The sequence below is a fragment of the Apostichopus japonicus genome, chromosome 1, assembly GCF_037975245.1.
Source record: "Apostichopus japonicus isolate 1M-3 chromosome 1, ASM3797524v1, whole genome shotgun sequence".
Lineage (NCBI taxonomy): Eukaryota > Metazoa > Echinodermata > Holothuroidea > Aspidochirotida > Stichopodidae > Apostichopus > Apostichopus japonicus.
In genome coordinates, this window is record NC_092561.1 from 18780224 (window position 1) to 18806345 (window position 26122).

General features: G+C 35.5%; 1 protein-coding gene across 4 annotated transcripts; it reads right to left on the minus strand.

Moving 5' to 3' along the window:
• Positions 1-44: 44 nt before the first annotated feature.
• On the minus strand, positions 45-20151 carry LOC139970057 (uncharacterized). 4 transcript variants are annotated; one of them, XM_071975701.1, is made up of 14 exons: positions 19886-20151; positions 15682-15717; positions 14769-14804; positions 13814-14080; positions 12405-12489; positions 10070-12190; positions 9630-9740; positions 9160-9223; positions 6367-6479; positions 5310-5424; positions 3378-3487; positions 2611-2725; positions 740-849; positions 45-250 (listed from the first exon to the last, which is right to left on the minus strand). In XM_071975701.1, exons 6-14 carry the CDS (start codon positions 11405-11407, stop codon positions 221-223), a joined length of 2106 nt encoding a protein of 701 aa, XP_071831802.1. In that variant the 5' UTR covers positions 11408-12190; positions 12405-12489; positions 13814-14080; positions 14769-14804; positions 15682-15717; positions 19886-20151; the 3' UTR covers positions 45-220. The 4 variants fall into 4 exon arrangements, with proteins under 4 accessions (XP_071831802.1, XP_071831774.1, XP_071831785.1 ...); XM_071975673.1 differs by having other exon boundaries at positions 9145-9223; positions 19886-20149; XM_071975684.1 differs by lacking the exon at positions 19886-20151 and adding an exon at positions 18089-18522 and having other exon boundaries at positions 9145-9223.
• Positions 20152-26122: the final 5971 nt, after the last annotated feature.

Below are 26122 nucleotides of genomic sequence, written 5' to 3' on the forward strand. Positions count from 1 at the left end.
TATGCGGTAAGTGTCGAGGTATATACAAATAACAGTATGAAATAGAGCAACGACTTGTAACTCGGGTCTAATTAATGACAATTACATTTCCGTCAATCTGTTAAGACACAAAAACATAGTTATTATGTAACCTAAGACATGAAACACACTATTACTCTTTATTCAGTTCCCATCGATGTCGGAGAAGGTCGGTATAACAACAGTCTGACATATTTTGTGATCATTTCTTCGAAAGTAACGTTCTGATTTGCTAAATAGAGAGAAGAAATGATAGGAGAAAAAAGAATCTAAAATGTTTATCATAACGAGAAGATGAAGACTGAACAAATGTGACTAATGGTATTTCACTGTGCTATTCGTATTTAGGTTAGTCTTCAGATGTTGAGCTCGATATTAACTATGGATTGTTCTGAATCACGCAAACTTACATACTTTCTATATAGTTTCTTGACAGTATACATTTGTTACTTGCAAAATTAATTGTGAATTGAAAGGCATTAAACAGTTCTAAAAGAATCGAAAAATAAAGCAGAGATATAATACAAAAAAAAATATTAAGCTTCCAAAGATGTAAAGCCGACTGCGTACCATTCAGACTGAAAAGGGTTTAAGTCTTTAATTTCTTGACGTGGATGGAGGCAGTTAACCTTTAAAGAAAACTAGACTAGGCCATATCAGTTACTACTCAGAACCGTGTAGCATATTGTGCGACCAGCTCTTTACTATTTAACTATTATACCTCAGTTTGAGAGAAATTGACAGGTTCACCGAATAGCCTTTGCGTTGGCATGTTGGGTATCGCACTGGTTGCATCTTCCATTTTGTATTTCTTGACATCGGTGTTGCGAGCTGGGTTGAGAAATGGTACATTATCAATCTACATTTAAGCCATATGATCAATGAAACGTAAATTATTTGCTGCCAACCTGCTGAAATATATTGCTGACTTTGATATGAATATGATAAATATAATAAAGAGTGCCTGTAGATTATTTCATTTATTTAAGGCAAGAGGGAAAGGAATTGGACCTTGATGTTGGTATTAGTTTTAATAAAGTTTCAGATATAAAACACGGTGGCCTTATAAAAAACCGTGACACCTATTTAGACTACTCGTATTATTTTAATAAAGCTCTGAAGGATAGATCACTTTCTCAAGCTGTTTATCATTATTATCTGGAAAAAGTAGCCAAAACTTCCACTACAATAAGAAAGTGGAATGCTCTGTTAAACTACTAAAACCTCAAAGTTTTGAACCGGATTTGTAAGATGCCATGGTTGTCAGTAAATGAAGTAAAGATCCATTATTTTCAGTTTTTGATAATTACACAGAATCTTACCGACCAAAATAACTTTAAGTTTGATGGGAAAAAAATAATCACCTCTCTGTTCATTTTGTAATACTAAAAACATCTTTTTTGGAACCGCACCTAGACGTCTATTTTTATTTTCGACTTTGAAATGAAATTATATAACAAGCATTTTTTTTACAGGATATTTTTCCGGGTATAAAAAAATTTGTTTGCATCTTTATAAATTCCTTATCCTCCATAGGAAATATTTCATTTATATTTTATTTTATTTAAAAAAAAACAGCCTTCAATGTTTTCTTTTACAAAATAACATGTATTCTACAAGTTGAGATGTATTTTTGATAGAAATATGGATATAAACTCAAAGAAATTTGTGGCCCTTCAGAAATTAGAAAATTCTCTGTCGACTTTTTTTTAACTGTTTTATCTAATTTGTTTTTAACTTTAACATTACACAGATTTACTATTAAAAGCATTAATGGTATTTGTTTGAAACCGAATACCAGCAATGCAGACAAATGTCGTATCGTTATTGACGCTATTGGTTCGTGGAACTCTGTTCTTGACAAGGTATTACCATCTTGGTACATCGTATTTGATATTCAGTGATATTTTTCTTATTAGAGCTTATGAAACCCTCTCATTGTATTATATGTTTAAACTTTATACCTAATGACTAAGCTTCTGTAAAATAGGCGATAAATAAATAGATAAATATATAAATAAATAAATAGATAATATGTCATATACATGGCTTTTCATATTTTCAAGGTAGAATTTAACCAGCTTTAGAATCAAAACCGCTGCGAGCATCGTAATGCTTACAGGTTCAACATGCTAGTTTCAGCAATCGTAAAATCAATCTTCGTCACAGAACATAACCATTCTAATACGTAGAAATCCCCATTTAAATTAAAGGCACATATCGCTGGGTCATGTAATATTTAGACTTGCCTTAGTCTTCAACCTGCTGCGTGAAGGGAAATTACATCTGTGATATCTCCCAAATGGAATAAAATTCAGTTAGCTGTTTTGGGTAAGTTATGCATGACATTTACTTCCATCTCATGAACCAGTTATGATGGTTCGGTTTGTATCACATTTGACTATATTTTGTTTTGCTTCATAGCAGGAAGTTATCAATTGGCATGCATCGACTAACACTTGTGCCTTTTTAAACTTCAACCGGCGCCATTTTATATATTCATAACTGAAACTAATAGTATTCATAAAATAAATCAAAGTAACAAATGCCACATATATACTATCATAAACTCTGTTTTATTAATTCACTAACCAGAGCTTGAGCTAAATGGACTGTAATTTGATGCCGTAGGATACGTTCTTTTAAGTGCTTCTGAAGATTTTCCACCCATCAAAGACTTTTCTCTGTTTCCTTGTTGCTTTCTGACCTGTGATCGTAAAGGTGCAGAATATTATTTGTGTTATAGTTTAAACCAGGTTTACAGTCTAGTTCAGCACCACACGCCTGATATTATTATCGTATCATTTACATCATTAATATCATTTACTGTAGGTCCTGTAGAAATGTCATGTCATATTTCAGTGGAGAGGATATACCATATTGATAGACGGCCTGATGTCGGATTCAACTTTAAGTTCAGTCTCTTACCGCACCCCCATCCCAAAATAATCCAGAGTTTCAAAAGTGCTGTGTCCAAATAAAGTTCCAAGTCCATAGTAAGGTTAACTTAGGTTATATAACCCTGGTCCAATAATCAAATGCAGCGGCATCATCATCATATTATTATTACCATCAATTTTCATTCCAATGGGCAGTGGCGTCGCCAGGTAGTAGCCTGGGGGGGAGGGTGGGCACGTGTTAACCCCCCCCCCCAAGATGTGTCCACTGATGCGATTTGTAGTGTTAAAAAAAAATACTCAATAAAAAACTTTATCTGCCTTAATTAAAAACATAAATATCGGACAGGCTAAGCCCGAAAATTCTTTAACATGAAAATACTTCAAGTTGCAAAATATAGTACCAGATGCATCCAAAGACTTTTTTATATGAAAGTTCCTTACAATGATCAACTATTATACCTCAGTGTGAGAGAGATAGACAGGTTCACCGGATAGCCTTTGCGCTGGCATTTTGGATATCGCACTGGTTGCATCTTCCTTTTTGTTTTTCTTGACATCGGTGTTGCGAGCTGGGTTGAGAAATGGTACGTTATCAATCCACATTTAAGCCATATGATCAATGAAACGTATATTAATTGCTGCCAATCTGCTGAAATTTATTGCTGACTTAGATATGAATATGATAAATATAATGAAGAGTGCCTATAGATTATTTCATTTATTTAAGGCAAGAGGGAAAGGAACAGGACCTTGATGTTGGAAATTAGTTGTAATAAAGTTTCAGATATAAAACACCATGGCCTTTTAGAAAACCGTGACACCTATTTAGACAACTCGCATTTTAATAAAGCTCTGAAGGATAGATCACTTTCTCAAGCTGTTTATCATTATTATCTGGAAAAAGTAGCTAAAACTCTCACTACAATTAGAAAGTGGTATGCTCTGTTTAACGATAAAACCCCGATGATTGGAACCGGATTTGTAAGATGCCATGGTTATCAGTAAATGAAGTAAATATCCATTATTTTAAGTTTTATCTTTTCACACATGATTTTACCGACCAATAGAATTTTAAGTTTGATGGAAAAAAAATTAATCACCGCTCTGCTAATTTTGTAATATTAAAAACATCTATTTTGGAACTGCACCTACACGTCTATTCTTATTTTTGACGTTGAAATGAAACTACTTATCAAGCAGTTTGTTTTTTACAAAGCATGATAGTCTCCCAGGTATAAAAATGCACTTTGCATCCTTTATAAATTCCCTGTCCTTCATTTGAAATATTTCATTTTCTGCTGTAAACAGAAAAAAGAAAAATCAGCCTTTAATGTTTTCTTTTACATAATAAAATGTATTCTACAAGTTGAGATGTATATATTTGGTAGAAATATGGATACAAGCTCAAAGAAATTTGTTGCCTTTTAGTTATTAGAACATTTTCTGTCGAGTATGTTTTTTTACCGTTTTATATATTTGTTGTTAAAACTTTAACATTACACAGAATTACTATTGAAAGCATTAATGGTATTTGTTTGAAACCGAATACCAGCAAAACAGACGAAGGTCGTATCGTTATTGACGCTATTTGGTTCGTGGAACTCATTTGACCTGTATTTGTTCTTGAAAAGGCATTACTATATTGGTACTTCGTATTTGATATTTAGTTTTTGTTTCTTATTGGAGGGTTTGAGAGAGGGGTACCCTTTCATTGTTTTCTATGTTTATACTATATACCTATAAACTAAGCTATAGTGAAATAGGCGATATATAAATTGATAGATACATGAATGATAAATAAATAGATACTATGTCTTGTATATGGCATTTCATATTTTCAAGGTAGAATTTAACCAGCTTTGGAATCAAAACCGCTGCGAGTATTATAATGCTTACAGGTCCAACATGTTAGTTTCAGCAATTTCAAAATCAATCTTCGTCACAGAACATTATCATTCTAATACGTAGAAATCCCCATTTAAATTAAAGGCACATGTTGCTGGATTATGTAATATTTAGACTTGCCTAAGTTTTCAACCTGCTGCGTGAAGAGGAATTACATATGTTATATTCTCCCAAATAGAATAAAATTCGTTTAGCTGTTTTGGGTAAGTTGTTCATGACATTTACTTCCATCTCATCAACCAGTTATGATGGTTGGGTTTGTATCACCTTTGACTATATATTTTTTTGCTTCATAAATGAAGTATCACTAATAAAAAAAAGCAGGAAGTTATTAATTGGCATGCATCGACTAATACTTGTGCCTTTTTAAATTTAAACCGGCGCCACTTTATTTATTTATGCTGAAACTAATGATAGTCACAAAATAAGTCAAAGTAGCAAATGCCACATATATTATCATAAACTCTGTTTTAATAATTCACTAACCAGAGCTTGAGCTAAATGGACTGTAATTTGATGCCGTAGGATACGTTCTTTTAAGTGCTTCTGAAGATTTTCCACCCATCAAAGACTTTTCTCTGTTTCCTTGTTGCTTTCTGACCTGTGATCGAAACGGTGCAGAATATTATTTGTGTTATAGTTTAAACCAGGTTTACAGTGTAGTTCAGCACCACACGCCTGATATTATAATCGTATCATTTACATCATTTAAATCATTTACTGTAGGTCCTGTAGCAATGTCATGTCATATTTTAGAGGACAGGATATACCATATTGATAGACGGGTCTGATGTCGGATTCAACTTGATTTCAGTCTCTCACCGCACCCCCATCCCAAACTGATCCAGAGTTTCAAAAATGCCGTGTCCAAATCCAGTTTCAAGTCCATAGCAAGGTTGACTTAGGTTATACGACCCTGGGTCCAATAATCAAATGCAGCTGTATTTGTATTCATTATTTTACCATCAATTTGCATTCCTATGGGCAGGGGGGGGGGGCACATGTACTCTTCCAAAAATGTTTCCCAAGATGCGATTTGTAGTGTTATGAAATATACTCAAATAAAAACTTTATCTGCCTCAATTAAACACATGAATATCGGACAGACTAGGCCCGAAAATTCTTGAATATGAAAATGCTTCAAGTTGCAAAATATAGCACCAGATTGCATCTAAGGGCCCTTAATCACAACTTTCTCAAAGGGGGGCTCCATCCCCTTAGACCCTCCCCTAAGGTGACATTTACATACTAATATTTTGCCCACCTAATTAAGTGCTGTGCCCCAAAGATTGAAATGTCTGGCAAAGCCACTACCTATGGGTTGCTTTATTTTGACAGTTACTTACAAATGATCATCGTTATCGCAATCTTCTTCATATTGTAAAGTCGTGGTCGAGGATACCTTAACAATGAAAGATTATGAAAGCAAAGAGTATGGGTCAACTAGACCAGCACAACGTTTGTCAGACCACTTCACTGACATTAATAGAATTAGGAAAAACTACCTGATTCATAGACTAACCTTCGCTGCCTATTCACTTACCTCTGAATTGATTTCTGTGGTACTGATGTTCCTTTTTACGTAACGATTGTCAGAACATTGTATCACTTGTTGATTTGGTTGCAGGAGTATTGGTGCCTTTGCTTTTGCAGTAACTATATAATGAGAACAGAACCAGAAAGCCAGTTAGCGCTGTGTTTCTTTGCTATACAATTTCCTCTTAATTCAGAAAAAAATATCTGACTAATGAAGAGCAAAAAAGTAAAATTTGTCCAAGAGTGAGGTGAGAACCAAGAAAGGTTTCTAGCAGTCCCTTGTGAGCATCAACCATGCCATTCACTGGTAAGGATTGTATAGGATAGACATTTACACCATAATGTTCAGTATCCAGAATGAACAGTCTTCCAATGTAAAATATAACCACATTTTACGAAGTTTAAGCTAGCAATCGCTTTAAACCTTGTTGAGACTAACATGACTTTGTTGAAACATTGTTGAATAGTTTGAGAAATCTCTCAATGCTTTTCATCATTTGAGATAACCTTTTGACTCTGAGGGCAAGTTTGTGCCCCTTTAAGATAACATGTTGAAACCTTCATTGAGGCTCTTAGGGGGACCTGATAGAAGGTTTGAAGATGGTGTAAAATAGAAAAATTAAATAAATCATTGTTTTATATACACTCGTAGCTTTCCAATGATACATAATTTGTGTCAAACAAAGCTACCATCCTCGAGGAATAAACGATCAAAATCTCGAGGGTAATAAAAACTTTCTAAAAATTGTTGTATTTACGGTCATGCGGCGTGACGTCGATCGTGGAACTCAGCCTACTTTTGGGAAGCTATGTTTATATTCTTAAACGTCTGAGAACACACAACATTACACTGTTGCAGTGCTCTGTAGTAATTGAGATTTGGTGTTTGGAGTTTTGTTTTTACGTAAATTTATCTGGTAACTGTTAAATATGCCAAGCCGATATGTGGTTGCTCCACCACAAGTAAAGACGGATTTCACCTGCACGCGTATCCAAAAGATGACAGAAATCGAAGAATTTGGATACAAATTGTTCAAAACACAACACATACACAACGTTACAAGTGCCTGTAGGCCTAAACTATTGCCAAATTACTTGTTATGACCATAGCCTAGGCCTCCTTGATGCAGCAAATGACGACTTTTTTATTGGTTACTACTATTATTTTGCACAAAACTTAAAGCCAGTTGGTTCTAGAACAAGCAATACTGTATCTGCAAGTTTTCTTTTGTGTTAAAACCGGCTTTGTGTTAGTATTTTACGTAACAGTTGGATGATACAATACACGAGCTAGCCTGTTATACAGCGTCTATTAGTTAGGTCTAGACCGCATGTTACAACTACTAGTACTATAGGGTTGCACTTGCACTGTACAAAATGTTACATTTTCCTTGCAATGTAAGTAAAACAATTCTAGAAGCTTCGCTACGAAGTTAGGTAGCAGGATCATCGACATTCGAGATAATTTAAATCATATGATGGTCTTAATAACAATGGTTTTGTTTATGCTCAACCGACCAGTTTCGGTTCAGGGTAGTCAACCGTTCTGCTCGGGGACTTAACAATTCTTCTGCAAGGTGCTCAAATGATAGGGAAAAACACCGATATCTGCATCACCCTCAAAAACTATTTCCTCCTCTTCTTCCTCAAGAAAATAATTTTCGTCAAAGCTTACGAATGTCCTGAGAGGTGAAGTCCCATTTCCTCGGAAGATTCGGAAGAAGACATTTTCAATTGATGAGAAGAGTGTTGTGGTAACATGTAGTAAACTGTAAAACGCCGTATCGGTTAAAACGGGGAGTCGGCTTTGGCTGAAATGGTTCCTTTGATGACGTCAGATGAACTACGGTTGGCAGCTTTGGGGTTTTTTAATAAGTGACAGCTCAAGAGGTCTCTTGGAAACACTTTGACAGCAACTTTATGGCGTTTGAAGCCGCATTTTTGGAAAGTGGTGCATGGGTGGTGTTCTAGTATTTTAAATAAACCATTCCAAGACATGAAAACCCAGCACCTCATGACCTCTTTAAGAGCATTTTTAAATCAAGAGTATGAATCCTGAAGCAGATTTTATTCACATGGATGCCAGGTTTGTTTCGTTGAAGACCTATAGAGCCCCTTCACAGAACTAAACTGAACTGAATTTGACCAAACTAGTTTAATTGTAGCTTTACTTTGAAGTTATCATGTTTAAAAGGTTTTCAGACTTTGATGCATGTTTTTCACCTCTTCCAATTATAATAGGATTTTTGCACTAACCAATTAAGCAAGATGTACATACTACGTATGAATTTCAAGAAATGTATACCCTTGTGTTATCGTGTTCGCAAAGTTTTCATACATTAAAATATGTGACCCCAAATAACCATTGAACTTCGCAGAAAACTCACGGTTTCTTGTATTAAATAAGACAAATCCACATATCAAGTATGAAGTTAAACCACCATTAACTTTTTGAGTTATCGTGTTTACAAGTATCACATATGCAAACATGCGCCCACACATACACCATCACCATCGCATAGATTCATTTTGCCTCTCACAAGGAATATAAAATGAATACAAACCAAGTAGAACTCATATCAAAAAGCCTCTGTTGTGTACTGAAAGAGATCTTTGAGGTGTTGACTAAAGTACAAGGTGAAAGAATCATAACAACTCGTTATCAGAAGAAAATGAATTATAATATGCTAGAGTGCATATTGAACTTAACATGTTGAAGGAGACGATGGAATCACGATCATACATTTCCTTATACTTATTGAAGAAATTGAAATAACTACAAAACCTGTTTGTGTTGTACCGGGCTGCATAGTTTTTCGGGTAGAGGAATAACCAGACGTTGAAGCACCTAAGTCCGATACTCGCTATATTGCAACAAAAAGACAATAAAATATTCAACAATCAACGAACAGTAAATGTTTGAATATAAATTTCATTTAAATTTCAAAAGAGCTGTCGGTAGAGCTATTTTCTTTATAGTTTTCTCTTTTGATCGATATCCTACCTAACATTTATATCCAGGTTTAACATACATCTTCCTACCACAGTAAACGTGTATCCTTTCACCTAGATCTTGAAATTAATTAAATAAAAAGGTAAATGTCAGCTGACGTTTTGAGGGATAAAAAAGTATTTGATAAATAACCGAAACCATAAGTTTACCAAGTTTAACCAGGTTTATAAAACGCCGAGAGAGGATGAACTGAATCAAAAAAAAGTTATTCTAAGGCGGCACAATCAACGGAAAATATAAATCGAATTTGTGTTTACCAAAGCAGAGGTGGCTTTGTTTTCTGGTCTGTTGTACTTTGATTGATAGATGACCTTTTCCACTGGTTTTTGGCTACGGGCATCCTTGGTGTGAGGATTAGTTGACCGAGGCTAGCGAGACATGAAGACATAAACTAAGATTAGTAGTTGCATTTGTTCATTAAAGTTTGAAATTATATTGCACGCAAATGTATTTATCTGTCGGCCAACAAACTGTAGAGATAAGGGCGGTATTCATAATGAGTCATATGATTGCCAAAAGAATATGTAAATGAATGCCACAAAGAAACACATCTGATCAAGTTATGCAGAATGCAAATCACCTTGGCAAAACACTTTGATGTGACGGACATGAGGCCTTCTGGAAATAAGTTTGTAATTAAAAAACTACCAATCCGAAAATTAAAATATATTTAAAAGAAATGATGTAGCATATTTACTAGTGTATAACAAAACATGTTGTTGATTTTTCTTGTTGCAGCTACCAGACTCTCTTTTCCTTCAGATAGCTCCATTATAGTTACACACTCTGACCGTTTGTCCAGACGTCCTGTTGTGATTACAGTTCGGCCATCTCGACTATATTTTGCAAACTGGCAATCAACTTCTCCTTGTTTCTTGGACCACAACATGAAAATACACCCTTCTTTGTCTGTGCAGGCACTTAATGGACAATACTCATCTCTTCCGATAGCCTTCATTTCATGTGCGAGAACTGATAGACCGCCTTGCCTCGTAACTATGTAGGCTCTTTTTGCACTTTCATCACAGACCAGGAGATCGCGTTCAAGAATTAGAATATCTGCTATGGAAGTAACGATCTTTGACAAATCTAGAGTTTGCACGTGGCAAAGATGTTCGTTAAAGACATATATATTCAAGTTGCTTGCACCCACATATATTTCCTGAGTGACTCGATCTGTGGCTACACACAATAGACGCCATGTGTCTCCCCACGATGGGATGATTTTCGAAATGTCCTTCTGCAACAATCTTGACAAATCCTGAGTATTACAAATATTTATCAAATTAAACTTTGAAACAATAACGACCTTTGAATCTGAAAGAGAGGCAATGAAACATATTGGAACAGCTTTTCCTGCCTCAATTGTTGTGAATTTTCTTTGCTCTCCTTCGAAATCTATAATAGCAAGAAATGAGTTATATCGTGATTCATAACCCGTGATCGCTATGCAGTTTTTCCCGCAACTAGTTATACTTTGAATCTTTTGCTTGGTACCTTTCATTTTATCAATTTTGATGACTCTAACAGATTTGGTGCTCAATATCGAGGCTAGTTCAAAGGATTCCTTTTCAAAATCATCAGCCAATCTCTTGCAGGCGATGTGTAACTCAGGCAGGCATTGTGTGGTAATCCTATCATCGTCAGCGTGATGAATGCTTTCCCTTGTTGCGTTATTATTAAACATTCTGCCTGCTAATTGATTAACAACTTTCGATATTTTCAAAACTTTGGCTACTTTCTCTTCCTGTTTCTGTTTTGCTCTTTGATTTTGTTTCTCCATCTTCTTCTCTATTTGTTTTTGCTCGCTTGATAATTTTTGTAGGGCAATGATGTGATTTTTGTCCAACGTTTCTCTCTCTTCTTTGTCGTCCTTGTGAATCTCATCTAGTTTGTTGTCATATTTCTCATTGATTTGTCGAATTTCTCTCTTTCTGTCTTCTGCAATCGACGCCTCTTTCTTTTGCAAAATTTGATCCAACTTATCTTTACTTTTCTTTAGGCAGTCTTTCTCTTTTCTAGTCTTATCCTTCATTGCAAGAATTCTTTCATGTTGGTCTTTCGTTTTCTGGGCACTGGATTATACATTGTCTCTATACTGGCATTTGTTTCTTCAATTCGTTTATTCAATTCTCTGTACTTTTCATTGCATATCTGTAGAACTTCTTTCACTTCAATTAACTTTACCTTTTCGTTTGCAGCAAGAGACTTCATGTCACAAGTTTTATGTTCTGCATGACCTAGAGCAGCGCATTTAAAACACACTGGAAGGTTATTGCAAGTCGAGCAGCAAAGATCGACTGTTAACTCAACGTGTACGTGACACTTCTGAGGTTCCTTTAGAAATAAATATCTTTGCAAATCGAAACCGTCTGATGCGCAATACTTGGCGGATATCACTTTTTCTTTATGATCACGAATGCTCTTGTTTGTAAGATGAAGTTGATAACATATGTCACATAGAAAGTTTTTACATTTAAAACAGTAACCAGCCACATGTATAGATTCTTTGGAACAGCCATAACAGTAAATTATAGCTTTTCCGTTGAACGAAGACTTAATTTTTTGAAATTCGACTATGTTTTCCATGTGATAGTCTGTTTTGAAGCCATCCAATCCTTTATCTGGTAAGCTACACGTGTGTGAGCATGTAGGACATTCCAAATGCTTTCCATGGGGCACTTCTACTACTTTTGTCAAGCATCCCTTACAAAATCGATGAAAACACGGTAAACGCTTCGGTTCTGTAAAGTAATCTTTACAGATAGAACAACGGACTTCAACATTCTGTGAATTCGACGAAAGATCTATAGTTGTCCTGTAGATGGAAACCAAAGAAGAATACGAAACAGTCAACGATCTTCTTACATGTGAAGTTTGTCAATGGCATGCAAATAGTTTCAGACCTCAAGTAAGGAATTTGTTTAACAGGATAAGGGCCAAATGTACATTACAATACAACTATCAAAATAATATGAAATGTTTGACATTCTTCTCAAATGCGATGGCATAAATACATGTACGCAACTTACGCGATAAGGTCACTTTCTTCTAAACAGTCTTCTAAACGACTCTCTTCACAACTGATATTGGCAACGCTGGGAGTATAACAATTATCTGTGGAAGCAGATATCGACGTATTAATAAACTTTTAATATATATCAAATATTTACGAAATTCATTGAACATCAGTAAAAATTACATTTAAGAGTTTACGATGAATCAATTTTAAGTGTTTAGGTCACTTTTCTAATAAGCGTCATTTTTAACGATTTTGTGAATAGGATGCATTGAAGGAGACAGCCACCGTACAAAACCCCAAATGACTTTGAAATGGCTTTAAAGTCTGAAAACAGTTTTATTCAACTTCAAAATAAGATAGTAACATAAAAAACTAATTGTTTGGTTATAGGCTACGAATTAATATCTCATAAATTTGAACATGAGTATACGGTAAACAATGTTGATGTAAAAACACTTCATGAATACTCTTAGATCTAACTTGTTCAAGGTTTCATAGATAAGCCCACTCGTGTAACGCCCGACAGCGAAACTCTTCTTGACAATCTTTTTACTAATGTGCCAAATAAAGTTTAATTGTTTGGTATTATTACGTACGGTATTACCCTATTTTAACCTGTTTCCATAACAACCTACTTTATCAAACACTTTTTACCCCTAAAGCACATTTGTTCGCCCCATAACTGATGTGAAACGTACACTTTGTTTATCACAAAATTACCAATGAAAACTGTTATAATATTTTAAACCAGAATTAAGCTGATTCCGCATTACTTTATATTTCAAGAAATTGTACTCATCTTACTATAATTTCCGTTGGAACGTCACAAACCCCGTAACAGCAAATCTTATTGCAACAGTAGCATTTCTAATTATTGTCTTACAAAGCAAAAATTGTACAAAAAATACGTTAAGGATCCAAATGACAGCTACCGCCGTGATTAGGTTAGATTTTGTTATAGAATAAATACTGTTATTCAGAACTGCTAAAAGAAGACATCATTTTTATTCGCTCTTAAGCGACAACAATAATAATACCAAACGTTATAGGGGTATATAAAAGTCAATTATAAAAAAAAAACATTCCACTTAGCCATTGTCTTCAGAAGATACACTATAATGGTATCGAATTTGTGCACGATATTCAAGAATGATTTTACCTTTGACTTATAGCTAGCCAATAAAAAACTCATCCAGTGACTTACTAAGTTTAATATACTCCCAAGTGTAAAGTTTATGAGTTCCTCTTTACAAGTGGTAATGTTATAAACAAGCTCTATTAGCAGATTTGCAATCAAATAAGTGATGACCACTGACAGCCCAAAATCGTTTTCAAGTCCTAACTTTATCACATTTCCTTGTTCTATCGTGCACTGAATAAACACGGTTCAAATGAAACTTTACAATATACACCACTTACCCTGAGGGGCAACTGCCATACATCTCAAAAATTCCCTCTGAACGTCCTCCTGTATTCCACGTAGCTTCAATTGGTTCAAGGCATTAAGAAGCACTGATATATCAGTTTCTTTTATAATACCCCTCTGGATAAGTGTGTTGACAAATTCTAGTTCTTCGCCCTGCAACCTTGCATGCAATGCCGGCGGAAAGTTAAAATAAGTTGTAAGTTTTGCAATAACTGGATTGGTCAGTTGATCAGCTACATATAGTTTAAAAAGCCCAAATCCTGAAGGAAAGCAACATGCACAAAAACTGTTAGTACTGATTGTGCATTTTTATATTCATCATATTCCACTCAATACACCAGCAGCTACAAGTAAGTTGTAATATTTATCTGCAATTGACTACAAATTCAACTGTGATTGAAAACCAATTGAAACCAGAAAGCTAGGTAGCTTTGTGATTCCTTGTCATATAATATGCTCAAATTCCACAGAACCATATCCACATCTCACAAAATGTAGAGCAAGTTAGTTCAGTTTGTCAAAGAATTAAGTGATAACTTTTGTGATAACCAAGAAGCTTTCCAGTTTGCATAACTCCCTTGTGGTCATCAAAGGTTTTTAGGGGGTCAAAGATGAGCCTGATTAAACATGCACTCATTGAATTATACTGTAGCTTTTACAGGGTATTCAGACTATAACCACAAATGACCATTAATAAACAAGATGAATGCACAAACCAAGTGTGGAGGTCATCTACAATGAAATATTTGAGTTACAGTATGCAGAAGCAAGCATCACATTCCAGAGAATAATTTGGTGTTCACATTTTGTAAAGCGGTTTTGGGAGACCTGGATGTTGTCTTTTATAAATGCTATTGTTTTCTGTGCACACAAATTATTTGTAAGTATTGGAACCAAAATTGATTCACAAAGACAATTACGCAAGTATGTAAGTCTTCACATTCATACCAGTTAGACTTCCGTCTGTTCCATCCATGTCACGTTCTGCCAAAGAACAATAAAAATATATTACATCATGTGCAAGTTGCTAAGCGTATATCTAGTTCGTTTATTGTACAAGAATATCTATCTTATAGAAGTTTGCAACCAGTCACAACAGACTAAATATCCCAATAAGAATGTTGAAAGAAATTGTTTCCATGGGACAGTTGGAGAACAGAACAGGGTTATCGGTGTTGCTGCATACAAAACCAGAAAGAAAGTTCCATTAGTGATTCTTTGAATCAAACAAACACTTCATATTCGAACATTAAACAGTAGTACTGCAAACACTATTACCGACTTCAAATGATCAGAAATGTTCTTGCAATAATGTGAACCCACCTCTACCAAGTATGAAGTTCATTCAAGCTTCTTTTACTCACTAATGTGGATCAACATGCATATTATGATGTTAATAAAGATTTAACTCTGGAATTTTGCATTTTCTGTGTTTTCATATTTGACGCAGGCTGACATCACAGGACCTTTGAAATTCATAAAACAGGTGAGACCCTGCAACTTGACTTGTTGACTGTAATACTGAAATGACTTTGACCTGAATAAAGGTGCACTCATTGAATTATACTGACGCTTCCACAGGGTATTCAGAATTTGACCTCAGATGACCATTTGGTTAATAAGATGAATTTCACAAACCAAGTGTGGAGTTCATGTACAATGAATTATTTAAGATACAGTGTGCATAAGCAAGCATCACATACCAGGGGATAATTTGGTGTTCAAATTCTGTATAGCAGTTGTGGAAGACATGAATTTTGTCTATTATAATGCTATCGTGTCAGTGCAAAGTTGTTAGTACTGGAACCAAAATTGATCCTTAAAGACAATTACGCAAGTATTTTGTTCTTCACATTCATACCAGTTCGACTTCTGTCTGTTCCATCCATGTTCAATTCTGCCAAAGAAAAAAGGATAACATCATGTACACGTTGCCAAGCGTATATTTAGTTCGTTTCATTGTACAATTGTACACGTATTTAAAAAATGGTATGCAACCAGTGACATCAGACTATAAATCCCAATTATAATGTTGAAATTGTTTGGCAATTTGAATCTACTGTTCATACCTGCAAGCAATTATTGATTTATAAAGTTTGGTCAATCTTTTCTGGCTTATTGTACACCAATGTAATCACAAGACATATCATCATGCTAATTGAGTTGAAACCTTTCTGCAATAGATCACTATAATTTATTGGTAGAGAGACATAAACTTCTTGCACAAGTTTTAAATAGTTTATGTATTCAGAGGTTAATGATATGGAAAATGTCATTGATTACCACATGTGACGACCATCTTATACGTTATGACAATAAAGTTACATGGTGATGTACTGTAACAAATGTTGATTTAATTTTACATGAACATACAATAGCTTAATTTTGCTTAATGATTGAACTTGCTCTGTTTTATTTCATTTCCCATAAGATCTTTTAGTGTTAGCTATCACTGACTTCAGGTGATCAGCAATGCTCTTGCACCAATATATTCATTTGAATCCACCAGTAGCAATTATGTTTTTGTAAAGGTAACGTACATATAATGTGTGTTCATTTATGACTTCCTTTGCATCTACTCGGTTTTCAACCTTGACATGTGTCGATACCTATTAACCATGACCTCCACCCATCTTAATATGGTTTTTGCAGCCACCATGTGGCATTTACATACTAACCACCAACTTCATTCAACCTTCGCCAGGTGGCAAGTTATCATGTGTAGTAGGTTTATAGACTGTGACCTCTCTTTATATTTAATGAACTTTGACCTCCACCAAATGCAACACAGTCTTTGTTCTCACAATGGACCATATACATAACAATTATGGACTTGAACCAAGTTTCAAAGTAGTGAGTTATCATGCTAACAAGGTTTTAAGGGTATGGCATTTGTTGACATCAAATGACTTATTACACCACCAATTTCAATACTTGTACTTTTCAAGTACTTGTACTCACAAAGGGGCAGGTATATACCAAGCATGAACTTCCAAATTACATTTTCCGAGTTATCATGTTTACAAGCCAAGGTGACACACTGCACGCCAGCGGTGCGTCTTACGTTCGAAATGAGGGCTACAAGATGATATTCTTTTTCTCATTGTTCAAATCCCCGCCTGCAATAATCATTACCACAATGGGCACTGATGGTCATATCTGCCTGCTCTTCTTTTATCTCTCCTAGTAGCTCTTAACTTACCACAAACCTCGTGGTATATTTCATGAACCTCTATTTATAATGGATGAGTCCGGCCAATTACTTCTCTGCTGCCAAGTATGATACCTGTGATCACATGGCCTGCAATGTGCAGTTTCAAACCCATTATATTCAATGCATAGCACAAATAAAACATGGAAGCACAGATCCTGACGCAGCAACTAAATCATTTCGGACATATCATTCGAGCGGACGAATCCCTGGAAAAACCAATAATGATGGGAATGGGTGATGGATCACGGAAGATGGGCAGGCCACGAGCACGATGGATGGTGTCAAGCAGGCGACTGGCCTGACTCTGGATGGACTGCAAGGGGCAACCAGGAGCCGGAAGGATTGAAGGATGAAAGTCATGGTTATCACCAGGGGTCGGACACGACTCGACGGCACAAGCTAACAAGTTAACAAATTTTAGCATGTTTGTTTCCAGTGGGATATTTGATTTTCATATGTTCACATTTTTTATACTATGGTGTAAAATTTCTTGCTGCTTTTTTTGCTACTATATGTTTCAATACGAGAGTCTTCTGTGTTTCTTAAGAGAGTTTGGCTTTGCATATATATTTAGGGGAGATTAATACACAGGGAATTGCACATATAATGCAAGAATTGCTACATTAGTTCAAGATTAAATCTGGAGACAACATGTATTGCTCTTGAAATTATTTTCCCTTGATTATCACAATTCTATGGTTTCACTCTCCAGATGTAGTTTTTTTGTCATTTGGTTGTGATCATTGCAATTGAATTGGGGAATGTGTTCGGAAGTTGTGTTGCCTAGATTGACCTTGTGTACTGGCACCCATGTAACAGTGTTATAATAAACATATACGGAAATGTAATTTTGGCCACATTTTCTGGATTCTCGTAAACGAGTTAAGCAGAGTTTACACTCGGTGTGACTACTTCTGTTCGTTACAAAACGTTTTTCTTATGCCAAATGAACTAATGTTTAATTAATAACCCTAAAATTTTATAAAAATTACGACATTCACGTCGGATACGCTTATCAATAACTTTCTTACTATTACATTTTCAAAGGACTTACAGAAAATACTCTTATTGTGGACGTCTCTCGCAGCCACTATCCGGAGAACCTCAGGCAACGTGCGCTCTCTGTGCTTCCTCTGTCAGGTACACATACGTACGTGTTAGCTCTTACGGTATGTATAAGAGGAAGAAATGAATGGTTGTGTTGTTCGCCAAAAACAATTGGATTAGTTGCACGTCGGGTATCACGCCGGCATTAATTTTAAAAAAGCCAGTCCATGAAATTGGCTATTTAACAAACAAATCTGCATTGTTGCTAGGATGTCAGTTTTGGACGGCTGGTGTATTGGACAGAACATACAGAACATTGATACACGCGCCCGAATTTCTTTTGCAAGAAAAGCCACGAGCTGTTTGAAGAATTCCCGCTAAAATTATTCCCACACAACCCAGGAACAATATACAAAAAGTAAATCATATGACAACTGCGTGGACACAAACACATTGATCTGTGATATATATTTATAGCACCGTTTAATCTGAGGGACTAAATATTAGCAAATTACAAAGGTCAATGAGATTTTTAAGGAACTACTCGAACAATTGAATATAATATATCAACGTTAGTGCAGGATCAAAGATCGGTACAGTGATTGCGTTATTTGTATTTGATGTTGTAGATTTAAATATCTACGAAATCTTTGAAACAAACACACAAACGGTATCCATATCACTCTTTGACATTGATAATGGAACCGAATCAGTACAAAAATTGGCAATTTTTTTTTTTTTTTTTTTTGAGTTCAAGGTACGCAATGAAGTAAACATCAGTAGAAACGAGATTATATTTACAGAGTTTTGAATATATTTAGATATGCAGCTGGTTACAACTTTAAACGTCGAATTCTTAAAGGTTTATGACAATTAAATCATTCTTTGGTGTTTTGGTCACTGTTAGCTAATGGTCGTCATTTTGAAAGATTTTGTTAATAGAACGCAGTGACGAAGACAGTCACCGTACAAAACCCCGAATGACTTTGAAATCAATGTACCTTGTGCGCCAACAATATCATATGCAAGTCTTACAACAGTCAATTCAACTTCAAAGTAGGCTACAAAGACACAAAGCTAGACATTTACACATTAATATACTGTGCTGAAAGTCTGGCTAGGCTAAGCTGAACATTAAACTAGTAACGAACTTGCGAAAAATACCTATCAAATGTCTACGGGTATATGTGATGCTTAATAGCGGTTTCAACTATTTTGTACCAGAGGTTACGTTTTAAAATCATCATACCATTTTGTATCATCAACTTTTGAATTATTTTCTCAATCCCTACAGGTTAAATGTACGAAAATGAAATATTCTAATTCACCATACATCAGGATTGTGAAGAATTGTATGTATGTAGGTGTAATTATGTGGGCTCTTACGGTTTGTATACGTGAAAGTAACGGGAATGGTTGCGTTGTAAGAAAAAAATGTTTGGATGAACCTTGGGGGTATCACGCTGTTATTTAATTAAAAAACAAAATAAAGTCCATGTGATTGGCTACTTACAGCTGCACTACTAGTAAGGAATCTGTTTTACTACTAGGAAATCCGGTGTTACCTGACAGAACATACACCACATTTAAACACGCAGCATGAACAAGAGCAGACTATACAGAGTGAATCGTCGATACACTTATCATTAGAGTCCAATCTTCGTTATACCAAGTTAGTCTTACGCCGAAGGACCTAATGCCTATTTGACGTTTTAAACCTCTTAAAATTAAACACACATAACGTTAGTCACGTTGCATACGCTAATCAATGATCATCTTACAATTAAATGTTCAAAGGACTTACAGGAAATGGGCTTATTGTAGACTTCACTGGCAGCCACTATCCGGAGGACCTCAGACAACGTACGCTCTATGTGCTTCCAATATTAGGTGCAGTAGGTGTTAGCTCTTAGTCCTACGGTATGTATACGTGAATACAAAGGGAACGGGGAAACGGTTGTGTTGTATTACGAGGTGTTTGATTGGTTGTACATCGGGTGTGTTGCGGGTATTTCCAGAGCCGTATATTTAGAACATTTAGAAACAATAGTCCATGCGATTGGCTACTTAACGTGCGCTATATGTTCTTCCAATATCAAGTGCACATACGTAGGCCTACGTGTTAGCTCTTATGGTATGTGTACGTGAATATAAAAGAAACGGTTGTGTTGCATTACGTGGAATTTGATTGGTTGCACGTCGGGTGTGTTGAGGGTATTACATTTAGAAGCACAAATGTCGATGTGATTGGCTATTCAACAGACACATCTGCATTATAACTATGAAATCAGTTTTTGGAAGGCGTGGGGGTTTGACAGAACAAACAGCTCCCGAATTTCTTTTGCAAGAAGAGCCATCAGCGTCATTGACAAGAATAGACTATCAATCGAGTCCAAAGTTGGTGGTATAAGTTGTATTTTTCAGTACTGATAGGTAGCCTACAATCAAAACGGTGTACTTGTTCCCACTGAAAAAAAGTTCTTTGCAAGTAGGCAGCAATCAGTTGTCCTTTTTTGTTTAAGTTTGTGACGTACATGGAACTACCAGCAAGTCAGTTCCTACTGGATATAACAACGCTTTGAAATGCTACGGTTGCATTCATCTCAAATCAAAGACCAAATTTGCAAATCCACCCCTACCTAGCACATGGTCGAGATTTCTTGATTTCGTCGTAAAATGACAGTCTTTGAGCGGTGAGCAACATCAGATAGCAACCAAGTTTGTTCCCAAGAGTTGCGACGTTATTTCCCTGTCAAACTTGCCACTGCCACATGAAGAAAGTTATCATGCCGTCTGCTACAGTCTGTTTACAGACGAACAGAGGGTAGAAAGATGCATCAATAGAAATTTACCCATAATTACTTCAACTTTGTAAGTGTGACCAAACATGTATAACGAAGGCAAAACTGCTTTGTTCCCATATAGTAGGCCCTAGTACATTAATATAACAATCCAACGGCAAGGATGTTGATATTTTGATAGCATATATGCCTAGGTCCCAGTTAGACTTAATTAGAACAAGCTTTACATATATAGACTACTTCGACCCCCAGTGCTGAATGTTACCAAAGTTCGGTCACCAAAGCCTCGAATTTGATTCTGATTCAACGATTTCTTACCAAATACTTTTGAATTGCATATTATGGTGTTACCGTGATTCTATGGTTGATCACCTTTAAAACATTACAATACAATAAACGCTAGTCTAGGCTTACTAAGTTTTATCAGTAATTATTACAAACGTTTTGAGAAGGAATTCACTGCATGCTAATGTGTTTTTCACATAGGCTTTCCTTGACAAGGGTATGCTGGGAATGCTATATTTATGGCACGAAAAACTAGGGGATGCACACAATTAGGCAGATGTAGTATACTGGCATTAGCCTAGGCTTTAGGTGTTAAGGAAAGTTGTGAGGTTTGTAGGATAACTGTAAGTGAAAATGCTTACACTGTAGACTCTAGTATTTAAAGCTTCCAAGAAAGTGTTAATAAACATAGGCATTGCCACTTGAAAAGTATTATGCAACAGCACGCACTGGCGGAGCTGTTAGGCTTGCCCCATTTCTAACAGTTACACAAAAATATTTTGTACGTTCAGTACAGGGAGAAACCAAAACTCTTTTGCTACATGCGGTTGAGCAATAATCCAAAAGGCAACAGCTCCAACGTTTGTAACACATATTAGAACAGACACGCTTTGCATATATTGTAAGTCGTTCAATCTTTGTGAAATAACCATTTTTTGTTAAAAAAAGACATCATCTGCATAATGTAAGCTCCATATTGGTAGCAAAAATTACGATTTATTCGAATTATTTTAGAAATGTTTAAAATTTAGTGCACATATTTAAATATTGCCTTGTATTTGCCACTACTAGGGTTTGTTGACTAGGTGCAAAATAATTACTTTGGTGCACAATTATTGGCTATGGGAGGACTCTATAACCACATTTATTGACAAGGTAAAGGCTGAGCTATGATAAAAATTCACTTCGTATATTGTCTATTAGTTTGTACTTAAATGTTACTGGTTCGATATGTTGATCTTACTGCCATAGAAGAAGAAGAAATGTTTAGTAACGTATTTCTTAGCCGTTTCAATGTAACAAGTAGCAGTGGTTTTCATTACCACCGGCTAACGTTAGATATAATATAATGTTTCATATCAGTTTCCACGAGAAACTTTAGAAGATGGTTTCAGGAATCAATCAGCAATTCTGACGGCAGCAGGCACGACTACAATGATAGCAACAGTGATAACAACAATGAAATTTCATCAGGTTCTGTCCCTGTTTACATCACGTTTGCTTCATTCGATTGGAGAATTGAATAAATTTAATTTAAAAATCCCTTCTATATATTTATGTAAAATTGACCTTCTTCCAAAGCTGAGTTCACCATCTTAAGTAATGCACAATTTGACTGCTTGGATCAATATTTCAAAACTCACCGCAATATATGTTACTCGCCACATTTGAAATGCACGTAATTACCCATGTTCACTTTTCATCACATGCATTACATTTCTCCAACCGAAAGAAAAAATCGTGTAAATAAATCATTTGTAACTATATCGTAACTGTAAAACTGGTAAAATGTGAACGTGATTTGACCAAATTTTTCATGCATGAACAAAATACTGACCTCTTCAATATATTTATATATGTTTAATCAGCAGCGTCAGGGTCACTATCAAAGGGAACAAACAATGGAAAGATATTGAGATGTTTATTCAAAGTGTGAAGTCCATAATTCTGTAGACGTGAATTTTGAAGGGGCAGGTAGTTCGTGTGCTGATTACAGTTCTAACGATAAGGAAGAAACTTGTCTGATTGACATCCAGAACGATCTTAAAGTTATGTTGCATTCCCATGTCAAGTGTTCCAGTCTCAGTATGACCAACAATGCCTGCACTAAGGTGGGCATCATCCCTTAATTCCATTGTATAAAGGAGTTGATACCTAACATTTATCTGATATGAGGAACACTTCTAGACAATTATAGACAGAGTTATACCCTGGTGAACTTTTCTTTTGCAGAGGAGGAGAAGGGAGTGAAGTCCACTTTTCTCAACCTAATTCAAATACATTCTGTCTCCTTCATTCTGCCTCATAAACTATAAAAAAGAAAATATTTATAAAAATAAACCTGCTTATAGCATCACAGACTTCCCTAAAAGGAATGATCATACACAATCAACTGACCGACTTCAAGTACTTTTTCTTGGACTGCAGGTCAGTCATCATCAACACTACAGCAACTTCTGATCCAAGTATTAGCTACTAGTATTAACTACTAGTATTAACTACTAGTATTAGCTACTTGTATTAGCTACTATTATTAGCTACTAGTATTAGCTACCCAGTGTTAGCTATTAGTAAGACTGCAGCGTTCTGACTAATATAGTAGGTTTTTACAGAGTTCAGGTTTATTGCAACCAATGTATGTAAAGTATGCTTAATTTATTGTGTTGCCAACACCTCTGGGACACTCACTGTGTTATAGCAACTCGTGCTTTCCCGTAGCATGCAATGCTACCTCTGACACAGAATAAACAATGTGGAAGTTTCCCTCAAAAGGAAATAACCCTTGGGTACATTAATTGTCGGGACCGCATTAAACGAAACGATATATCGTAACGGATATACTTGGTATTGTTATGCAACATAAAGTAAAGTGACTAAGCAATATTATTCTCTGTATTTCACGCGATGAAGGGAAACGTTCGTCGTGTCTTTAACTTTGTTGTTTACTCTATACAGTTTTCTGGTACTGACCTACTTTTGACTTTCACATCAACAATAGATAGACAGAAAGTCCTCCTTTTTTATCTGGTTGTCAACAGTTGACGTTAGTAAATTCTTTTGACCTGAGGGGAAAAACGGGGGAAGGTGGGGGAAGGAGACTTAGATGTTATGAATTATTCTGTAAAATCGATGGTGCCACTAAATGCAAAATGGTGTTATATTTTGAAAATATTGGAACAATGCTGAAGAAATGCCAACACTTTTCCCATGAGAGGGTGACGTGTTCCCCTTTGATTTGAGATAAGTTTTTGTAACAATGAAGTTGCTTATTTATAACAAAATATACCTTTTACACAAATTGATATGTAGAATATTCAACTGTTTTCTAGACCTGCAGGGGTTTGTATTCTCTTTCGATTTTAAGAAATAAAAATGTAAAATTGTGTTTTCCTAGTTGCAACATTATGTCATATTTTGTAACTTTTAAAACATTGATGCAGAATTTTCAACTGTATCGGTTGTAATATACATAAATATGAATGTACTATACACTAGTTTTTTGTAAATATGTCTTTCAGTGGGGAGGAGGGGGGGGGGGATTACAGAGCTACGCATTGCTAATAAGTTGTTGCACCCCTGTCCTTAATATATGGATCATCATTATCATACAATGTATACATGAAATTATGCTATGTAGCGTTCGATGCATTGATACGATATATCAAACATATTTTATGTAGAAATACTAGTAAAAAGGCAGATAAGTAATGACTTTATGTTTTAACTCTGCTCTTTAATTGAAAGCATTGCAAGAATGGAAAATGAAATTAAATGTTATCTCAAAAGTTCCACTTAGTGATCACGAACTTGTCATTTCATAAAATGAAATAAATAAATGAAGAACTTCTAAGTTACAGTATTAAAAGTTGCAAACAAACTAACTCTTAATGATAGCTCTTAAAATGTAATACAAATTATTAGCTTAATTGAATATCTTTATTTCACATATACAGTGCTATCATTAATTACAACTATAAAATGATGGGAAGCTTTGACCTTTAAATATCTTCTGATACATGTCGCACGTTTGATCCAACCCTCAATCTGAGGTGAGTCGATTTAAAACGCTTCCTTGCCAAAAGTAGCCGATAACAATTGGTCCTTCATTGCACCCCTTCACTTCAACAAACAGATTTATTAATTGGTCCCATGCTGTATCAGTTTATATTGTGTAAGAATCACTCAGTGTGCACTAGGTATTGATGATGCTATTGATATCCGACTAAATCTGCTACAACTGGCGGCGCTATTGTGGTTCCGTTCATTATGTTCACAGTTTTTTATAACTACAAAAAGGTATCTGGGTGACCAGGCTACAGACTAAAGCTACTGAATGTGTCGCTATGCAAATCCGGAGTATGCGGTTAATGGCGAAGTATTTACAAATAATGGTATGGAATAGAGCGACGACATGTAACTCGGGTCTAATTAATGACTATTACATTTCCGTAAATCTGTTAGGACACGAAAACATAGTTATTATGTAACCCAAAAAATGAAATACACACTATTACTCTCAATTCAGTTCCCACCGATGTCGGAGAAGGTCGGTATAACAACAGTCTGACATATTTTGTGATCATTTCTTCGACAGAAACGTTCTGATTTGCTAAATAGAGAGAAGAAATGATAGGGGCAAAAGAAAGTAAAATGTTTATCGTAACGAGAAGATGAAGAATGAACAAATGTGACAAATTTTGTTGCACTGTGCCATTCGTATTTCAGGTTAGTCTGTAGATGTTGAGCTCGATAATAACTATGGAATGTTCTGAATCACGCAAACTTACATATTTTCTATATTATTTCTTTACAATATACATGTGTTACTTGCAAAATTAACTTTGAATGATGGTTTCTAAATATGTGAAAGTATTTTGTAAGTATTTAGATGGCTCAGACAGAGTAGTGCAAGTTACATCCCAACGCAAAATGCTGTCTCAAAGGTCAACTCTGCTTCCTCCAGCAAACTCCATCCCTCCCCTCTTCCCCCCTTTCCTCTCCTATCTCCCCTCTCCCCTAAGTCTCAAATTGAAAGGCATTGAACAGTTCTAAAAGAATCGACAAAGAAAGCAGAGATATAATACATGAAATCAATTAAGCTTCCAAAGATGTAAAGCCGACTGCGTACCATTCAGACTAAAAAGGTTTAAGTCTCAAATTTCTGGACGTGGAATGAAGGCAGTTTACTTGATGGGAGCCTCACAGAGCAGGATGTGTTTCTTTTCCAATTTTGT

Excerpts from the sequence above, each read along its gene's own strand:
- LOC139970057 (XM_071975673.1), bottom strand. The coding sequence starts at position 11,407 with ATGAAGGATAAGACTAGAAAAGAGAAAGACTGCCTAAAGAAAAGTAAA. Across the intron at positions 6,480-9,144 it reads GCCCGGTACAACACAAACAG|TTACTGCAAAAGCAAAGGCA; the intron begins GTTTTGTAGTTA and ends CTCATTATATAG. Across the intron at positions 5,425-6,366 it reads CCACAGAAATCAATTCAGAG|GTCAGAAAGCAACAAGGAAA; the intron begins GTAAGTGAATAG and ends TTTCGATCACAG.